Here is a 21,271-nt window from a genome sequence, read left to right as displayed (position 1 = left end):
AATTAGTTGCGAATGGCTGATACATTGGCAGATGGGTTTTATGCTTTGTATTAATGAGAGAGATTTTGAACCTTTGGATACAATGCTAATAAACAGACAGAAAAAAATAAAGTAAAATTTAACTTTTTTCCTTGGTGATTCTAAATATACAAATATAAATTAAAGAAAACCCCTTTAATTGGAGATTTTTAGATAGAATCTCGTCAGCAGTGTTTCATTTATTAGCACGAATACCATGTATAATGACTAGGGGACTTCATATGGCTCATTGTTGTCCTGCCTGAAATGTGAAAGACATTACAGCCATTATAAAAATAGTCACCCAGCTTTCCCCGACTCCAGAAATGAAAACCAAATCACATGTAACAAAGCCTTTAGAAAAGCTGAGCACGTGAAGCATTGCAAATAACCCAGTGGGAGCTGTTATGATACGAATTTTGGCTGTCACCCAGCTTTCCCAGGAATGGATAGAACAAAGACTAACGTAAGCATCATAGTGTAATATAGTAGAATCTGAAACCATTCACTGAACGCTCAGATGGATACAGCCCCTGCTTGTAATGATTACATCCAGAGAGCCAAAGGATGATGCAGGATGATTTCTGTAGAAATGAGGTCGTGGAAAAAGGACAAAAAACAACAGAAGAATATTTCTTGTAAGCCAGAAAATCCATCCTACGCTGAACAGCACTAACCGAAGCCAAGAAACATGACATTATGGGAGAATATTTTATGTCCAAGCATCAGTCTAAACCTAGTATAACAGTGCAAGTCTCAATGGGGTCCTCTATACTGTTGCAAGAGCCTGAACCAAAATCAGGCAGTGAAACCCTTGCTATAATACCGATGTGATGATAAAATATATCCAACGAGCAGAGGCGTTACACATTTTTACTTCATTTGTTCTCTTCCAATAGAAAAAAAAATCAGTTCAGACTAAAGATAGTCATACACAATAGATAAATGTCAGCAGAATCCATTGATTTTGGTTAAAATGCTCAACTAGCAAATATATATGAGGGTGCCTAAACGAACCTTCGATCGCAGAAAAAAAAATTCACGTGTTAGTACAGTAATTATTAATTTTAGTTAACAAGAATTTCATTACATTTCAGTTTTCCATCAATCCTTCATTAATTATCAGACCCCTGGATATATATTTTAAATTCTACTTCAAGTTTCAGATTTTTGTCTTGTGAGTGTCCCTACTAGTAATAGAGGCTGGATGCGAGGTCTGTGTCTATACAGGATGCTGCTATATCCATTAGCTATCTATAAGCACAGCTTCTATCCTGCACGCAGTTCTTCTTTGTGCAGTTTATTCATTTTCTATAGTATGTTTTATCTGCCGCTCCTCAGACTGTAGAAACTTCTCTCCACAGTGTGGATATCTGTGTACAAGCCAGTCCCCCTTACATGTTATCTCCAACACAGAAGAGAGAGCTGAGATATTATCAGGAGTTCGGATGAATCTAACATTTCTGCAGCAACGGGGAGAGATGCCCTATTAATAATAATCAGTATATTTTTATATATTATATTTTACTTAAAGTATTTTATTTATAGCATCCCAAGTCACTCATTAATGTGTTTGTGCTACAAACACGTCAATTCAGGTTTTTTAAAGGGAAAAGGCAAGAGCCATCCAAAGTAAGACACATGTAACAGTATACATACTTCTACTGCCAGACTGTAGATTGTAGGAACATTTACCAGAGAAAAAGAAACCTGGAAATACAAAGCAGCAAGAGCCCATTGTTCTTACAATGTGTGTAATAAGTCAGAATTCAAACACGGTGGAAACGTTTATTTTTGTCAGACATAGAGGTGAAAATTTTGATGTCCAGCCATTAAGTCATTATAGCTTGCAAGGTATATTTATTCCTAGTGTTTGCAAATAAACGATTGCAGAGATAATTTTGAATACTGTACAATCTAGCATGGTTTGGACCATTAAATTGGTAAAAAAAAATGGGAAATCCAGCGAAGGTTGCTTAAAAGTAACTTTTATTCCAAATAGATAAAAATCATTTTGCCTAACACATTCAGTCCAGCACTGCATCACACTTCTGGGACAAGATCAACGCGCTTCGACTTGCGTCTTATTCATAATAAGTAGTGATGAGCAAATATACTCGTTACTCGAGATTTCCCAAGCACGCTCGGGGGTCGTCCGAGTATTTTTTAGTGCTCGGAGATTTAGTTTTTCTTGCCGCAGCTGAATGATTTACATCTGTTAGCCAGCATAAGTACATGTGGGGGTTACCTGGTTGCTAGCAAATCCCCACATGTACTTATGCTGGCTAACAGATGTAAATCATTCAGCTGCGGCAAGAAAAACTAAATCTCCGAGCACTAAAAAATACTCGGACGACCCCCGAGCGTGCTTGGGAAATCTCGAGTAACGAGTATATTCATTCATCACTAATAATAAGGTCCCTAACTACAAAGTCTGCACTCACTCTATGTTACTGCAGGCTTGTGAATCCTCACATCGTGCGAGGACTCTCCGATGTCATAAGCAGCAGTCGTGTGACCGCAAGTAAGCGATATGCATAATGCCAGCCACATTCAGAGTAGACATGCGCAGCCTCAATCAACGCAATTGTATTGAGCAAGGCCCGAAACAGTCTAGTCGGAATGTGGCCACATGACCACAGGCTCCAGGAGAATCCTAACAGTGCGCAGTGACTTATAGTTTAAGACCGGACAACCCCATTAATGACCTCACTTAGCCAGTGTAAATCCTGTATATCAGACACAGCAGCAGCAAAATAGTATTTTTTTTTTTTTTAATAAAGCCTATTTAGTGCAAAGGTGAACATAGTCTTGATGCAAAGGAGGCCCTGGACTATTTAGGCACATGGACATCATAGAAAAATATGCCGTGCGATGTAGTAGTGAGCCCGTTCTGGCAGATTCCATGTGGTATTGTATTACATGGATATATTGTTCTGAATCGCCAACACATATTACATTTTTCCTGCAGGAGCTAAAAATAAGGAAATACACTGCTCAAAAAAATAAAGGAACACTAAAATCCCACAACCTAGATATCACTGACTGAAATATTCCAGTTGTAAATCTTTATTCATTACATAGTGGAATGTGTTGAGAACATTAAAACCTAAAAATGATCAACGTAAATCATAACTTATATCCCTATAATATGGTCTGGAGTTGGAATTCCGATGCTCAAAATCAAAGTGGAAAATGAAGTTACAGGCAGATCCAACTTCAGTGGAAATGCCTCAAGACAAGGAAATGATGCTCAGTAGTGTGTGGCCTCCACATGCCTGTATGATCTCCCTACAATGCCTGGGCATGCTCCTGATGAGGCGGCGAATGGTCTCCTGAGGGATCTCCTCCCAGACCTGGACTAAAGCATCCGCCAACTCCTGGACAGTCTGTGGTGCAACATGACGTTGGTGGATGGTGCGAGATTCAAGCGGATTCAGGTCTGGGGAACGGGCGAGCCAGTCCATAGCTTCAATGCCTTCATCTTGCAGGAACTGCTGACACACTCCAGCCACATGAGGTCTGGCATTGTCTCACAAGGGGTCTGAGGATCTCATCTCGGTACCTAATGGCAGTCAGGCTACCTCTGGCGAGCACATGGAGGGCTGTGCAGCCCTCCAAAGAAATGCCACCCCACACCATTACTGACCCACTGCCAAACCGGTCATGCTGAAGGATGTTGCAGGCAGCAGATCGCTCTCCACGGCATCTCCAGACTCTGTCATGTCTGTCACATGTGCTCAATGTGAACCTGCTTTCATCTGTGAAGAGCACAGGGCGCCAGTGGTAAATTTGCCAATCCTGGTGTTCTGTGGTAAATTCCAAGCGTCCTGCATGGTGTTGGGCTGTGAGCACAACCCCCATCTGTGGACGTCGGGCGCTCAGACCATCCTCCTGGAGTCGGTTTCTAACCGTTTGTGCAGACATGCACATTTGTGGCCTGCTGGAGGTCATTTTGCAGGGCTCTGGCAGTGCTCCTCCTGTTCCTCCTTGCACAAAGGCTGAGATAGCGGTCCTGCTGCTGGGTCTTTGCCCTCCTATGGACCCCTCCATGTCTCCTGGTGTACTGGCCTGTCTCCTGGTAGCGCCTCCAGCCTCTGGACACTACGCTGACAGACACAGCAAACCTTCTTGCCACAGCTCGCATTGATGTGCCATCCTGGATGAGCTGCACTACCTGAGCCACCTGTGTGGGTTGTAGAGTCCATCTCATGCTACCACGAGTGTGAAAGCACAACCAACATTCAAAAGTGACCAAAACATCAGCCAGAAAGCATTGGTACTGAGATGTGGTCTGTGGTCCCCACCTGCAGAACCACTCCTTTATTGAGTGTGTATTGATAATTGCCAATAATTTCCATCAGTTGTCTATTCCATTTGCACAACAGCATGTGAAATTGATTGTCAAACAGAGTTGCTTCCTAAGTGGACAGTTTGATTTCACAGAAGTTTGATTTACTTGGAGTTATATTCTGTTGTTTAAGTGTTTCCTTTATTTTTTTGAGCGGTGTATTTATAGTGCGCTTATCAATTGATATACGATGCTTTATGATTCACTACTCTCCAGAAATAATTTATAGATTTAGCCAAGACTAAATACAATGACAGCAAATATCTTTCAATTTATGATACTGACATAATTGGATACGATCTGCAGAATCATGAAGAATTTTTTTTTTTAAACTTTATGCATCATTGATCCTCTATTCTCGGTTACTTTGTGACCTGTTCTACATATATTCTTCTATCTTTTCAATGTTACTGGCAAGTCATAAATAAGAGGTAACAGCAGAATTACAGAACGGCAGGTTTCTACACGAGCAAGTAAAGTCCTGGATGGTCACTTGGTGATTATAGCAAAGGTGGAGTTTCTACTAAAGTCATGACAACCTCTGATTTATTATTTTCTATGTCAAGAACTTTGTTTGTTTTTTTGCTGTCTCATACTCACCTGCCGTCGCGTTCATCCGTTTCCAGAGTCGCTCCAATTGGTCTCCAGGGAAAAGTGACCTGCTGGCAGTTCCAGTAATGGAGCGCATCAGAGGACACTTTTCAATACATCTCTATGAGAACCTCGTCCTGGCTCTCATATCCTTGCATTGAGCTCTTGAGACGTAATTTCTGACTTCCGGCCAGTCAAAAGTTATGGGCAAAAAATGGCGCTGCGGGATTGGAGCTGCGTCGGTAAAAGGTGAAGCCACTGGAACATATACAGTCATCACAATCTTTCATTCATAAGAACGTCTGCCCTTATACTCATCATATGCAGCATTGGCGTTGATGACAAGAAAAGGTTAAATTAGTGTAAGTTCTTATGAAGGAAAAAGACAAAAAATACAAAAGATCTAATTATATCTCACTGACGTTCCAATATAAACACCATAACAGGAAAAAATAAAGTACCATAAACTCATAAGAAAAACATACAGAGCCTAGCCGGGGGCTGACACACAAGATAATAGGCAAGAAGAGTTCTACGCATGCTTTTATGGTTGCTCAAAGACTCAATCGGTCAGGTCAGAGGGTAGAGAGACCTTCATCCTAAGCTGGAGAAACATCTGTCTTCTTCCACTGTAAGCCTGGGGCAAATACCAGAAGAGATATGTATGCGAAAAACACCAATAGAGGGCTGTATCTCCTCATTAAATAGAATTTCTACCCTGATAAGACTCGTAAATTGTTCTTATAACACAAATTAGTATAACCCTAGACGTCTCACGAGGAGGGGGCAGGGTGTGGAGTACACACGGGTGTTGGGTATCACACATATAGTGATGCTCTCAGTTCTGGTAGATCATTAGCATCCACAGAAATCTCATGGACAGATCTGCACCTATTATAATGACTATCTATGCACTGACCTAGGGTTAAAGTGTCTTTTCACTGCATAATAACAAGAATCTAGAAAAGGTGGATGTAAACCCTTGCCCCTGTAATGGGCTGAAATGGTGACTATATTTTGCCTCTTCAGAAACACATTTCATGAAAACAAGGTTGAATCAGATTCCAGGTATAATTTAGGAATAAATGCAGTTGTGAAGAACTCCTGTAAGATTCCTAAGCTCACCATATTTTCCTCATCCACTAGGCCTTGTACTCAGTATGAGTCCTCTCCCGCGGCATACACATCTACGTCTCACTCCACAACATCCTGCAGACCTTTCTTTGTCGTCTTTGATCACACCATGGAGACAGCCCGGGGAATGAAGGAAGTGAGGGGCATGTGATAGTGCCCTTGGAAGATGAAAGGACTTCTTCTGTGGGCAGGAAGGATGATCCTAACACAAATCTCTTTAGTTAAGATTTAGGGCCGACGTGAAAACAAAATAAAAGGATTATGAATTTAAATGTGAGTAGAGTATCAGACCAAGTTACCAACGTGGTGGTCCTCTAGAAACAATATGCAGAAAATTTTACAATAGAAAGATGAAAACAAGCAAAACTCTTGGTGACAATGTATTAAAGGAAAACTAAAGTATATGTGTTTTAATTTAATAAGAAATAAAGAAAAAAACATCACAGAAACTAACTACATTAAATTAAATTTGTCAGCAGGACCAACCTTCCTAAGCAGGCTATATGGGGTGAATGAAAGGATACCTTGATATCTGCAATCCCATGTCTTAATCCAGAAAAATCCACATCTTAATATGTAAAAGTGCAGTTAAGATCTATTTCCCGGAGAATCCGCCTAAAAGGCTCATTTTAGATGTAAGGCTGCGTTACCAGCATGAGACATGTAAATCAAGAAAGCAGGCTGTCAGTCATTAACTGTCTCACACACAGACAAGATTCTCATGCAGATCAGTGTCTGGCCAGAGAACTAAGCTGCTCATTTACATATAAAAAAGATGATGTCTCGGGAACTAGACATCGGATTGCAGATATCAAGGTATCATTTTATTCAATGTCCTATGACCTACATGTCCTTATAGACGGCTTAGGAGGGTTGTCCTACTAACAGATTCCCTTTAAACTATTCAGTATATTCAGCACGGTGGCTCAGTGCTTACCACTGTTTCTTTGCAACGCTGGGGTCCTGGGTTCAAATCCCACCAAGGACAACATCTGCAAGGGGTTTGTATGTTCTCCCTGTGTTTGCGTGGGTTTCCTCACTCCAAAGACATACTGATGGGGAAATTAGATTGTGAGCCCCACACTTCCTCCACACTCCTGTGCTAAAGTCTACTAAACAATAGTTTGGGAAAAGAAGAAGGTCTTAAAGACCTGTATTAAGGTGAATACAAGAAATATTGTAATGCATCTTATCAGACAAATCCACTTCCTTCCCCCTGTCTCCTGAACTTGTCATGCACTGAAAACACAGCTTAAATCCATCTAGCTTAGAAAAGGCGTCTGCCAGCACAGCCCATCCTGATTAGCCTGTGGAGAGGAGATGGTGGATGAGGAAGGGTTACAAGGAGCAGAGTGAAGAGACAAATAGAGGGAGATACAGAAAGAGGGCGCTGAGTTTCTAACAAGCCTTTTATCTTACCCCAGAACGTGAATAATAGCCATACAGCTCAGCACTGCTTTAGAATATCCCTGCCACTTCTGTTTGTATAATGAAAGACAGAAGACCAGGAATCCCTCTCTGTGCGCTGTGCTGTTTATGGGAGAGATACTAGCAGCTAGGCTCAGAGATCAGAGTGGATTGCAAATTAAAGGAAATCTGTCACCAAGTGTTTGCCACCTAAAATGAGAGCTGCATAATGTAAAGACAGAGACCTGGGTGCCAGCTATGTGTCACTTACTGGGCTGCTTGCTGTAATTGTGATAAAATCACTGTTTTATCAGCTGGACATTATTACTAGAGGACTAGTAAACTTAATGCCAAGGAGTCAAGCTCATGAAAGCTGTGTAACCCGGCACATGCCACCGATAGGCAGCTTTCTGTGGACACTGTGTATGGGTAGAAAGCTGCCAATGAGAGCTCAGCTTTCAGAGAACTGGTAGGTCTGCGGCAGAAAACGGTGATTTTATCACAACTGCAGCAAGCAGCTCAGTAAGTAATATATCGCTGGTATCAGGGTCTTTCCCTCCTACATCATGCTGCTCTCAGATGGGATAACAAAAACCTGGGGACAGATTCTCTTTAATGAAGGGGAATAACCTGGTGAAAACAAAAATTAAAGGTCTTAATTACCAGCTATAGTGCTATTCCTCATGTGCACATACAGTACAGCTTATTCTGAAAAGTAGCTGGAAAATATGGTTACACTTTGCCAACCCTGAACCAAACATGACGAGAAACAGGAGATGATCGACTGCTGCTAGCTTTCTACAAGACTGAAGATTTCTACCTATACCCAGTGCCAATCACTTACATATAAAAGGTCATTGGCGCCTGTTTAGCGCCTGTTCACGCGAGACGATTCAAACTGTACAGAGACAAAACAATCGTTACTGTGATCATTTTCTCACCATGCAGAATCTATTTTGTTGGAAATAATTCTCATTTACACAACAATATATACATTGGCCAACTTTCGGAAACGACTGTTCCTACAAATGTTCTTTTGTCAATTTTTACCACATGTAAATAGATGTTGCAAAAATTCTTGTAGACATAAATGTTTTTCTGGGTTATTTACTTCTAGACTTACTTTGTCTTTAAAAGAAAATTAACCTTCTATTAAAAATGTACCGCGAGCATAAAAGCATCAGCTAACAGAGATGTAATTTAATAGGAGAGTGACTCAGGCATGACAACAGTATATATATAAACTGCCTGTCTGGGAGCTGAACATTGGGTCGGAGAGCTTGGGATGTTCATCCTTGAAGGAAAATTGAATCTGTGCGATTAAGCTGCTCAGTTACAAGTATGTCTCCGACGATGACCAGGATAATGCTAGATGTCACCGACGAGGACCCTGCTAAGGGTGGAAAGACTATTTATTGTCTGAGAAAGAGCCGGCAGGCCGGGGTGTCTAAAGGCTTACACCAATATATGCCCTGGAATCCGCCCTCCACCCATAGAATGGGCATACACAGGATTACACATACTTATCTCCTCTCACTCGATAACCTCCTAATCACACACACATCATCCCCAGCACACTCATACGGCCAGTGCCATCCACAGACATAAGCAGCCACCTCTCCCCGCACATCTGCAAGCATTTACATAGGGTAGAGCCCATGACCTGCAACTGGAAGCACTTATAAAGCTGTGGGGGGCTCCCCTATATTTAACCTATTCACTTCCACAACAGCTGCCTTTTGGAGAGGGTTAAAGATGTAGACAATACAGTGTTTTCTTCAGCACTTTCAAATTGCACGTAACCAAAACAGCACTTTTTAGACGCATCATGGTTTCCTGTCGTCTATCAAGCCCTATATTGAAAAAAACAGCCATGGAGCATTTTAAAAAAAACAAAACAAAAAAAAAACTCACTGACCAAAAAATGTGAAATCTGGCTTCAGTGTTTTTGGCCAAGAAAGAACACCAAGGAAAAAGTGTTTTTTTTTTTTCCAGCCAGACGAAGTGTGAAACCAGCTTCAGTCATCTAGAAAAGCTTTGATCACTACTAAGGGGCTTCGCAGAAAATACATAGACTTAGGCCATGTTCTCATACACTTTTGGGTCTCAATCCCTCACCATTTACAGTTACCTCTGCTTCTGATCCTGTCCAGAGCAATGCATCTGACCCAGCCGCATGGTTCGTCATAGGCTACGTTCACACTTTTTGTCCCTATCAAAAATGGTCAGCACCCGGACAATGTTCACCAATATGGCATTTACATGAATGGTTTTCTAATAGAGGGGAGGAAAGAATTGTTGTGTGTCCTAGTCTCATCTGTTTTTCAAATGAGACTCTCCTATAGATTTCAATGGAGCGGGCAAAAAGAAAAAAAAAAGGATTTCATGCAGACACCATCTGTATGGAGTCAGCTTTTAGCCAAACTATTGCAATTGTTAACATCGGAAACGGTATTTGGCCTTTCATAATTGTTCTAATAATTAATGTATAAACAGATATAAAAATGGACATAAGAATGACATACTTATGACAGTATAGAAAAAAATATATATTTTTTTCTCAAAATAAAATGAACCCTTTTCATTAGCTGGTGTGCACTTAGCCTTAGGCTCTGATAGATTGTAACACGTCGTGCCCCGTGTGATCTGCACATGTTTCATCATGTGGAGCTGCAAACTGTGTCAGAAAGTTCCAGGACTCCATATTATAAGCTGCCAATAGAAATACCTTCACAGAGGACTTGTCACCAGGTCAAAACTAGTGTAACATTATTTTATTAATTCTCTTTTAAATCTCATATGCACCAATAAAAAATTAAAGCTATAGGATTCTGACTACCCAACTGCAAGAGGAAGCCGCATGCACATTAGGAGGTGGGGGCTGTCAGATACACAACATGTCCTGATCCAACTGTACATTGGGATTTGCTTCTAGTGTGACTATTATTTCAACAGACCATGTAATAAGAGAAGAACACTACAGTCCCCCTGGAGGGGACGATAGTGGAAAAAGTGGACCATAAATGGCAAGATCACGGTGTTCTCCAATTCATTCATATCCTGTTCTGCAGTATCTTCTAGGATACAGAAGAGCCAGATGATTTTAGGAGAGCACAAGGTTAACCTCAATGCTGTAGGAGTCCCTTAAAGCATAATTTACTAAGTGCACTTGCGCTTTAACGCACGTCTTGGCATTTCCGCACACTGAGCCTATAGAGCCATCTAGTGGTATGGATCATGTACAACCTCCTTGTTGTACATGATCCTAGGCCATCTAGTAGTATTGTTAACCCACAATACACTGCTTTTGATACAGAGCATTCTTTGCCCAGTTCTCTGGGATAACTAAATGGGAGTCTCAGTTTTGTCTAGTTAGTAGGCCAGCGGTAAAAACCACTGCTTTACAGTGACGGATGCACAGTAAGCCATTATAATATAGCTTATCATAATCATTTAGTCACATAGATCTATGTTGACTTTTTTTTGTTAAAAGTAGTAAAGGAATTAGAAAAAAAGTGAGTACAATTTGAATTAATATTTTTTTCCTTGTAGGATGCACTGCTTCCTTTACCTATAAAATGGCATAAAGAAATGTAAGCAAAATGCAAAGAAGTGAACACAGATGTAAAGTAAAAAAAAACCCTTGGTATTTGCAGAGAAGAAAACGCCAATAAAACGCATGGTGGCACAGAGAAAACAGATTCTTACCGTCATGGCCTCCCACTGACTTTTGCTACAAAAATGAAAATAGGTTGTAAAGTGCAAACTACACTGCCCTATGCCAAGTATGACGTGATACAAACCTAATAGAAGTGGTAGTCGATAAAAATATTTAACTTCACCCTTATGTTAAAATTCACACTTGATTGACAATATACCATCTTAGACCACCAAAGGCAGCTATCCGGGCAGATTTCCTACTATCACGAGCAGCAATCGACAATGTAACTCATAGATTGGTTCTCATTTGTAGGCTGATGCAAACCATATGTGGATGAACAAAGAGCTAACCCCTTGACACTCCATGATGGATACATCAGTCATGGTGATAGTTATCCATCATCATGGTGATAGGGCGGGTAATAACTTTGTAGACAAGCAACCAGCAGAAGGAGCATGGCTGATAGACATAGACGGGCTCTTGCTGACACTGCAGGGAACAATTAAGAAAAAGGATCCGCACAGTAACATTTTCGGGTGCTTTCACACTGCATTTTGGCACCCATTCATTGGTCCTGTTGGGGCTTACGGCCAAATGTCCCACAAAACAGGATTTGGACGTATGCGCCGACGGCACCATACACTATAATGGTGCCGACAGGACGAAGGTGTGCTCTGACCTGTTATAATGGTGCCGACAGAGCGAAGATGTGCTCGGACATGTTATAATGGTGCCGACAGAGCGAAGGTGTGCTCTGACCTGTTATAATGGTGCCGACAGAGCGAAGGTGTGCTCTGACATGTTATAATGGTGCCGACAGAGCGAAGGTATGCTCTGACGTGTTATAATGGTGCCGACAGAGCAAAGATGTGCTCTGATGTGTTATAATGGTGCCGACAGAGCGAAGATGTGCTCGGACATGTTATAATGGTGCCGACAGAGCGAAGGTGTGCTCTGACATGTTATAATGGTGCCGACAGAGCGAAGGTGTGCTCTGACATGTTATAATGGTGCCGACAGAGCGAAGGTATGCTCTGACGTGTTATAATGGTGCCGACAGAGCAAAGATGTGCTCGGACATGTTATAATGGTGCCGACAGAGCGAAGGTGTGCTCTGACGTGTTATAATGGTGCCGACAGAGCGAAGGTGTGCTCTGACATGTTATAATGGTGCCGACAGAGCGAAGGTATGCTCTGACGTGTTATAATGGTGCCGACAGAGCGAAGATGTGCTCGGACATGTTATAATGGTGCCGACAGAGCGAAGGTGTGCTCTGACATGTTATAATGGTGCCGAAAGAGCGAAGGTGTGCCCTGACTTGTGTCATTTTTGAGAGTATACGCCTACTGGAGGAGGACACTCAGATGCAGAATGAAATCCCTAGGCGAAAAGTTATCATGTAATTTATAATGCATGGTGGACACTTTAACTAAAATAACAATAATGCAAACTTTATAAAAGTCCCCAGCCTTCACACCCCACAAAATACAAGTTTTTAAACTCATTATTTGTACCCAAAATGGGACCATTAAAAATGCAACTAGTCCTACAAAAGCCAATCCCTTATACTACTCATAGCTACGTCGATAAAGATGTGCTGCTGACAATAATGAAAATACTAATTTTATAATAATTCATTTAAAATTACATTTTATAATAATAAATGGACTTAACGAGAAAAAAAAGTCAAAAAGAAAAATAAGTGTTTTGCTCGTTTAACAAGTGATTGTTGCCTTATTTACATGTGCCAACATTACAGTCCTATGTAAAATAAAGACGACTTTATGTGAGTGGAAATATACCGTAGTTTTAGTCTTCTGTAAACGTAGAGACCAGAGTACACAAATGTGTAAAACTCTATCTTCATACTCTATATACACCACGTTCCAAATTATTATGCAAATGCTGTTTTTACTAAACGGTAGATGCAAATGAATCAGTATGATGTTCAAATCATCACCCATTAGAGCATAAATCACATTTTATTGGACAAAACACTCAATGATAAGATTTGTTTTCAAAACGAAGAAAACTCAAAATGCCCTGTTCCAAATTATATATGTACAATGGAGTTTCTAAATATTTTGTAAGTTGTAAAGAACTACAAATGTAAAAATGGTAATTTGCTCAATTTGCAGCATTAAGATGTCACATTTACTGAAATAAAAAAAACTTCTTAACAGGCCAAGTTACATGTTAACATGGCACCCCTTCTTTGATATCGCCTTCACAATTTTGGCATCTGAACTTGTGAGTTTTTGGAGAGTTTCTCCTTGAATTTCTTGGCAGGATGTCAGAATAGCCTCCCAGAGCTGCTGTTTTGATGTGATCTGCCTCCCACTATTATGGAACTTTTACTTGATGATACTCCAAAGGGTCTCTATAGGGTTGAGGTCAGGGAAGGATGGTGACCACCCATGTCTCTCCTGTACGCCCATAGCAGCATGAGTGGTGTATTCTCAAGCATGAAGATGATTTTACCACTGATTGCACGGTTAGCTGTTTTGTACCATGGAAGAAAGTAGTCAGTCAGAAACTCTATATACTGTGCTGCGGTCATTTTCACGCCTTCAGGGACCCTAAAAGGGCCCTACCAGCTCTCTCCTTATGATTCCAGTTACAATATGACTCTGCCACCTCCTTGCTGATGTCGCAGCCTATTTGGGTCATGGTGGTCATCCACCATTTACCCATCTGGACCGGACCGTCCAGGGTTGCATAAGACTTATCACTGAACAAGACGGTTTTAGAATCAGTCTTCATGTATGTCTGGGCCCACTGCAACAGTTTTTGCTTGTGAACAGTGTTTAGGGGTGGCCGAATAGTAGGTTTATGCACAACTGCAAGACTATGGAGGGTCCTACACCTTGAGGACTGCGGGGCTCCAGAGACAACAGCAGCTTCAAATACCAATCTTGGAGAACAACGAGTCAAAAAATGGCCAAAAAAAAAATATCTTTAAAAATATCTTTATTCGTAGTTTAGTTTTACATGTATGCGTATAGATAATACATATAGAAAAACTTCATATGAAAAAGTAGTAAATTGTGACTGTGTCCTTAGGTGCAACCAAAAAACACCCGGTTCACAGATCAGGGCACGGATGTAGTGATGGTATAAATTATATGGTGCAACAATATATGGAGATAAACTCCATATCAACTCCATGTAGGTAAGGAGAATTATATCCGACGCATGGCAACTAAAGACAAATATTGGCAGCTAATAGTAATGCCAATCATGTGCCCATGCATATAAATGTGTCTTGCAACATATAAAGCATGAAGAAATAAGAGCTAATTACCCATGAGAGTTCAAATGTGCCCGACTGGATCCGGGATGTAGACCCCAACGCGCGTTTCGCGTCTATGTGTAGCCGCTTCCTCAGGGGGCGCCCCCTGAGGAAGCGGCTACACATAGACGCGAAACGCGCGTTGGGGTCTACATCCCGGATCCAGTCGGGCACATTTGAACTCTCATGGGTAATTAGCTCTTATTTCTTCATGCTTTATATGTTGCAAGACACATTTATATGCATGGGCACATGATTGGCATTACTATTAGCTGCCAATATTTGTCTTTAGTTGCCATGCGTCGGATATAATTCTCCTTACCTACATGGAGTTGATATGGAGTTTATCTCCATATATTGTTGCACCATATAATTTATACCATCACTACATCCGTGCCCTGATCTGTGAACCGGGTGTTTTTTGGTTGCACCTAAGGACACAGTCACAATTTACTACTTTTTCATATGAAGTTTTTCTATATGTATTATCTATACGCATACATGTAAAACTAAACTACGAATAAAGATATTTTTAAAGATATTTTTTTTTTGGCCATTTTTTGACTCGTTGTTCTCCAAGATTAGTATCATGATTGTGAGTCGGCTTATTCTTATATACTTACTGACGACCGTGTTAATATAGCTTCAAATACCAGTTTGCAGCTTTGTAATGGTATTTTATCAGCTGCTCTATTAATCCGATGAATTTGTCTGGCAGAAATCTTTCACATTATGCCTTTATCTGTACGAACCCATCCGTGATCTGTATCAGCCACAAATCTTTTCACAGTTCGATGATAATGCTTAAGGTTTTGTGAAATATCCAATGTTTTCATACCTTGTCTAAAGCATTGCACTACTTGGCAGCAGATAGATTGTTTTACTTTCCCATATTGCTTGAAACCTGTGGCCTGCTTAATATGAAAGGTGATCTTTCTTTAGTAGTTTTCCTTTAATTGGACTCACCTGGTAAACTAATTATCAGAGGTGTTGGAGATCGATTTCAGTGATCCAAAGAATTTATTTGAAAAACAAAAAATTGACATCTTTATGACACAAATACGATTTGCATAATAATTTGGAACTCAGTGTGTGATGGACAGAAACAAACTGTGGCGAGTTACAAGGAAGATGCACTCAGAGGCCCAGAGAGGAGTTTCTGGATTTCGGGACAGGGTGACTTGGACGTCTACCACTTTATTTGTATTTTTCCTGTGACCAATACAACCTTCATGAAAGCCGCGTGTGTTTATATATTTTACATTGCACAGGTATGTCCAGCATAAAAGTTAAAAATAAGTACAAGAACAAGTCATTATGGCATACCTTATATCTCTGATCTTCCGTCAGATTTCTCACTCCCTTCAGGGCAACAAACACTTCATAGTGTGGGTCAGAGCCACCAGATAATGGTCCTGCAACGACAGGAAACAGATATTGTATCATATATGGAAGAATCCAATTACATGTGGCACATTCGGAAACTAAAGGTACCTTCACACGAAGCGACGCTGCAGCGATAGCGACAACGATGCCGATCGCTGCAGCGTCGCTGTTTGATCGCTGGAGAGCTGTCACACAGACCGCTCTCCAGCGACCACCGATGCCGAGGCCCCCGGGTTATCCAGGGTAAACATCGGGTTGCTAAGCGCAGGGCCGCGCTTAGTAACCCGATGTTTACCCTGGTTACCAGCGTAAAAGTAAAAATAACAAACAGTACATGCTCACCTGCGCGTCCCCCGGCGTCCGCTTCCTGTACTGTGTGAGTGCCGGCCCTAACAGCAGGGCGGTGACGTCACCGCTGTGCTTTTACTTTCACTTTAGGGCCGGCGCTCAGTCAGAGCAGGAAGCGGACGGCAGGGGACGCTCAGGTGAGTATGTACTGTTTGTTTTTTTTACTTTTACGCTGGTAACCAGGGTAAACATCGGGTTACTAAGCGCGGCCCTGCGCTTAGTAACCCGATATTTACCCTGGTTACCAGCGTAAAACATCGCTGGTATCGTTGCTTTTGGTGTCAAACCTGACGATATACGCCGGTCTGACGACCAAATAAAGTTCTGAACTTTATTCAACGACCAGCGATATCACAGCAGGATCCAGATCGCTGCTGCGTGTCAAACACAACGATATCGCTAGCCAGGACGCTGCAACGTCACGGATCGTTGTCGTTCTCGTTGTAAAGTCGTTTCGTGTGAAGGTACCTTAAGATTTGTACTTGTTGGCAGATCCAACTAATTTTCACAAAAAACTGAACTGCCCTATGATAAATCAATGGGTCCTTCAGAATTAGTTGGGATCCATTTAAAACTAATATATCACCTGAGAGGTGGCACCCACCTCACCGGGGAAAGAAGGTCATGGCTCCCATTCTGGAGATAATAGCCGAGACATGAGGCGGTACCTGCTCCTTCCAGACATTTAGGCATTTCCTCTGGCTATGTGTAAGGTGGGAATACCCCATCTTGTGTGGCTGTCAGAGACCCTGGCACTAAGCGGTTATTCCTGGGAAAAGTTGCTGGAGACGCGTAGTATTATACAGAGTCCATTGGATTCAATGGAAAACGATGTAATACACGGTTGTCCTCTACAGAAAGAGCCTAAGATTTCCATAAGTTTTAATAGGGCATATGGACAGAGGTGTTCTTCATGGATAACCCCTTTAAGGGTGCTTTGTGTACTTGTTCAGAAAGCATTTTTTCTATAAATTTGGGATCTAAGTGGTAACGTTTCTCCTTGTGGAGAGTGACAAGCCAAGCCTGGCATGTCACGATGAGGAGATTTATATACATCATGTACGCTCCTCTGGGAAATTAAATATGCAAATTGCCTCTTCAGAGAGGAAGAAGACAAGAAATCCAATATCAACTATATATAAAGGTGAAGACAGTTTTATGCAGGTGGCATTTCTCTGGATAGTACAAATTAATAGAATTTTTCAATGGCTAAAAAGTCTCCATTCAAATTTCTAGATTTTGGGGATTTTACTCATTTACATCTGATTAATTCGCTTTGAACATGTATAAGACATACGTATATGATGGTAGGACCACCTACCCAGAACGGTGCTCTCCAAGCAGCAGTAGTTGAGAAGAGAGGCCCCGGACCACATATTCACTGTGCTGCGGAGAGTCTTATAGAAGTCACGTTCTGAAATCCGCTCTCCGCGCACATTTAGCGTTTGGCTTTTCCTACATAAAAAAAAAATGTTAATGTATTTTATGGTCGCAATAACAGACAGTAAATAAGATAATTTTACACTGAAGTTAGACAGGGCTGGGCGACTGACAGGGGGCAAAGGCACAGGAATGATAGAGTCACCCGGTAAGGAGTGCCAGGAGGGCTCAGATGTCCTTCGTGCAATATCAGGGGCCTAATTAGTCAGTGCATGTGAGGAGGACATCTTAGGCAAAGACATAAATGGCAGATTTTTTTTTTATTGTATCAAATGATTCCATTATGGTCCCTGTGTATACAGCAAGATGTTAGACTAACGTCATATTGAGCATCTTCCCATGTTCTGATGAAAATGTAAATCTGACAGAGCAGTAGCCAAAACTTTAGTAATTCTGTTTCTTTTACTAAAATATTGGCATTTTTCATTTTCTTGTAACAGTCATTTTTGTGAAAGTGACAACATGGAGACCGGCCGTATTGGCTGAAACTTTAAATAGGTAGCTGCCATTTTAGATGAGTTTTCCAAATAAGCTGTCCTTTGTGTGTAAATGAGGAATAACAAAATTTCTGGCTATTGTATGGCTTGTACCCTGCAATCTTTACCAGGTTTCCCCTCTGCGGGCTCTATCTCCAATTTACTGTCGTTAAAGGCCCAGTATGTGAATGCAGGTCCCAGGTGAGATAAACACTTACTAGAAAGGTCTGCTTTCTGGCTCTCTCATGCTGCTGAACCTTCTATCTTTTCCCTACCCTCTCCATGGATTTCAATAGGCAGCTGTGCTCGGTTACCTCAGTGAGCTGGCAGTCAGACTTATCTATAGCACAACTGATGTATGAGTGAGCATGGGGTTCAGGAGGCTAAGAAGGAGGAGTGGTGGCTCATAAGAGGAGAAAGAAGCAGATTTCCCTGATGAAACTAGAGACTTTTTTGTATTTTCACTTGTACTACTGAGTTATCGCGGAGCAGCAGTGACATTAGCCTCCAAGAAACTGATAACCTGTTGTTCTGTAATAATATGGCCGCATTGCCTGACGTCAATGTCGCTGCCACAACAAAGCAAACTAGCTTAATAGGATGAGAAGTTTAAATGAAAGCATTCTCAATGTTGAAATTTATAGGATAAGCCCGACAGGCCACACAATCTGTCAGTATGAGTATTCGGGCAATGATTTGGTGTGTCACATGGTGGGAAATACCTAAAATGGTCATCATTTCATAGGTCAAATCAACAGGAAATTACCTACCTTACCTAACTTTTCTTTTAATGTGAACAGTCATCCAAAATCTCAACTTTTTATATCAATTTTAACTGATACATGTGCGAAACTCATTTGCTAGAAGCAAATACTAAAATCCAATCCTTTAAAACGTACCTGTAGAGAAATGTCACTATAGGGCTCTGATTATGGAACCCAGTAACCTGTACAACATCTCCAAGCCGGTACCTAAAATACAGATAACCACGATCATCGTAGTCACAGGAAGAAGAAAAAAGGAAACAAGTAGAAATAACAGATATTTTCTACACACGGACACAGTATGAATAAAATGAACGAGATGTAAAAACACGCCGCTTCGCTAACCCTCCTCACAGCTGGGATACAGGACTAACAGTACCATTGTTACCAGGCACATTATGGACACGTTTTAGATTTCCAGAGAGCATTTCCAAGAAATGTAATTATAAGAGGCAGACGGCCATATTGTGCTATGTTCACACTTGTACTTTACAAGAGGATCTGCTGCAGAAATCTATAGCTAGCACACAGATTTGAATCAAAGTAATTGTACCACAATAATAAGATATCCATCAGACAGGGATACCAATAGGACAGGAAAATGAAATGATCGCTGGTGGTCCAACTACGAACCCCATCGATGCCAAGAATGGATTGGAGATTGAGCATGCAAACATCTGCTCTGTTCATCGCCTATGGGACATTGGGACAAAGCCAAGTGCTTGACTCGTCTATCTCTGTCAGTGCAGTTGAGAAAGAATGGCACAGAGATACCAATGCTCAGCCTCCGCTCCCATTCACTGTCTGTGAGACTACCGGAAATAATGGAGCGTCGTGCTCAGCTTTTTCCTTAAGTCCAAAGTCCAGTTAAGAACAAATGGATCTAAGGCCAAGCATGTGCCAATCCAGTCCAGTCAAGACTGGACAGTCCCATTCTCAGGATTCCCAGAGACCCAGCAGTCGGGCCACAGTTATAAGCAAATTATCCCCTATCTGATGGATAGGGGATAACTCGTTATTTTGGGAATAAGTCTTTGAGTTTATTTTCATACACATTATACGCCATATATTAACATACAGTTATCAGCAGATCAGTGACACTTACGAGTCAGTAGCCAGTCCGCCAACTACTCCATGTTCTTGTCATAAACACGACCACTGATTGAGGAGGCAAGTGATCTGGCATGTCCCTCAGCAGCCTTCAATGGCAAAGATTATGGACGACACGTCGAATGCTCCTTTCTTAATGTAAGCCTCGTTCGGAGTCTCAGACTTGCATTAAGAAAGTGACCTACTATCAACACAGAAGACTTTGCAGATGTCCACAGAAAATTGTGTAGAGGTACAATTCTTAAGACGTGCAATTTGCTAAACAAGCTTGAAGGTCTTAATTCAACAAAGGATGTTGAAAGCCGCGTACTCACCTGTACAGTCCATTTCTGTTTGTTATAACCAACTCATAGGCGTTGTCTGCACTCACATCTTGTATACACAATGTTATAGGCTGCTCCTGATCACTAATGTCCACAGGTATGAACTCAAAGAATACAGATCGGGGGCACAGGACGTACCGTGGGACATCTTCTATAGGCCAAATGTTTACTCCACTTAGACCTTACAAAGAAGAGATATTAGTACAGTGACACAATACTAGAAAAAAAATAATAAATGAACAGAGAATCAGACAATAAAACATTAAAAATACTGTACATTAGGATAGATGAGAAGTAGCAGGTGAACGTGAATCCAATACCTTCTGCGGTACAATACATCGGTGAATAAACTGGAATCCCCTGACATACTCTGTCCTGAAGAATCTGATGATCCAAGTCACTGCCTCCACTTTCCATGGCTAGGATCACCTGTAACTTGGGCCATAATCTCTTCACAATCCCATGAAATCCTTTTTGGAATTGAGAGCGCAGCTCTGAAGCTCGGAGTGCATCAGGGACAAGCATGTCTTCTATTTGCTTTCTGATCTCTAGAGGAACTTTGAGTTCTGTACTCAGGCGTCCTTTCTGAATATCAGTAACCAGAGACTCCCAAGAATCCTCCAAAATGGAGAACATATAACGAAGGAGCCAGAAAAAGTTGGCTTCAAGCATATTTATATCTGGGTCCCTGAGCGAGAAGAGCAGCTTAGTATAAAGTATCTCATGGTAAGACATGGTGGGATGGACCGGTACTGGAGGACAGGAAAAGTCCTTCAGAAAACTTGAGGAGAAGGTAGAAGGACATGGAATAATGGGAATCCCAGCATCAGAGTGGCCGGCAGTGGGTGGAAATGTGAACTTAAACCCTTTTTCCAAAGCTCCGGGGAAGGTGTTATTAATGATTTCCAGATATACAGCTGTACCCTAGGATATGAGACACCAGATTAGAAAGGACACACTGAAAGTAGT

The 21,271-nt window shown here is 41.4% G+C and overlaps 1 protein-coding gene across 3 annotated transcripts in view; it reads right to left on the bottom strand.

Moving 5' to 3' along the window:
- Positions 1 to 21,271, bottom strand: part of GHDC (GH3 domain containing) — a 42,878-nt gene that overhangs the window by 9,234 nt on the left and 12,373 nt on the right. For 2 of the 3 annotated variants that reach the window (XM_077252128.1, XM_077252129.1), the window contains exons 4-8: positions 20,623 to 21,226; positions 20,294 to 20,483; positions 19,005 to 19,076; positions 17,511 to 17,644; positions 15,782 to 15,870 (exon numbers count right to left, since the gene is read on the bottom strand). In XM_077252128.1, the coding sequence (XP_077108243.1) occupies positions 15,782 to 15,870; positions 17,511 to 17,644; positions 19,005 to 19,076; positions 20,294 to 20,483; positions 20,623 to 21,226 (1,089 nt within the window). Of the gene's footprint in view, positions 1 to 8,354; positions 8,400 to 15,781; positions 15,871 to 17,510; positions 17,645 to 19,004; positions 19,077 to 20,293; positions 20,484 to 20,622; positions 21,227 to 21,271 lie in introns of those variants that run through there. The other variant, XM_077252130.1, reaches the window with a different exon arrangement.

This window comes from Ranitomeya variabilis, chromosome 4 (assembly GCF_051348905.1).
Source record: "Ranitomeya variabilis isolate aRanVar5 chromosome 4, aRanVar5.hap1, whole genome shotgun sequence".
Lineage (NCBI taxonomy): Eukaryota > Metazoa > Chordata > Amphibia > Anura > Dendrobatidae > Ranitomeya > Ranitomeya variabilis.
This window is presented reverse-complemented; position numbering and strand designations above follow the sequence as displayed.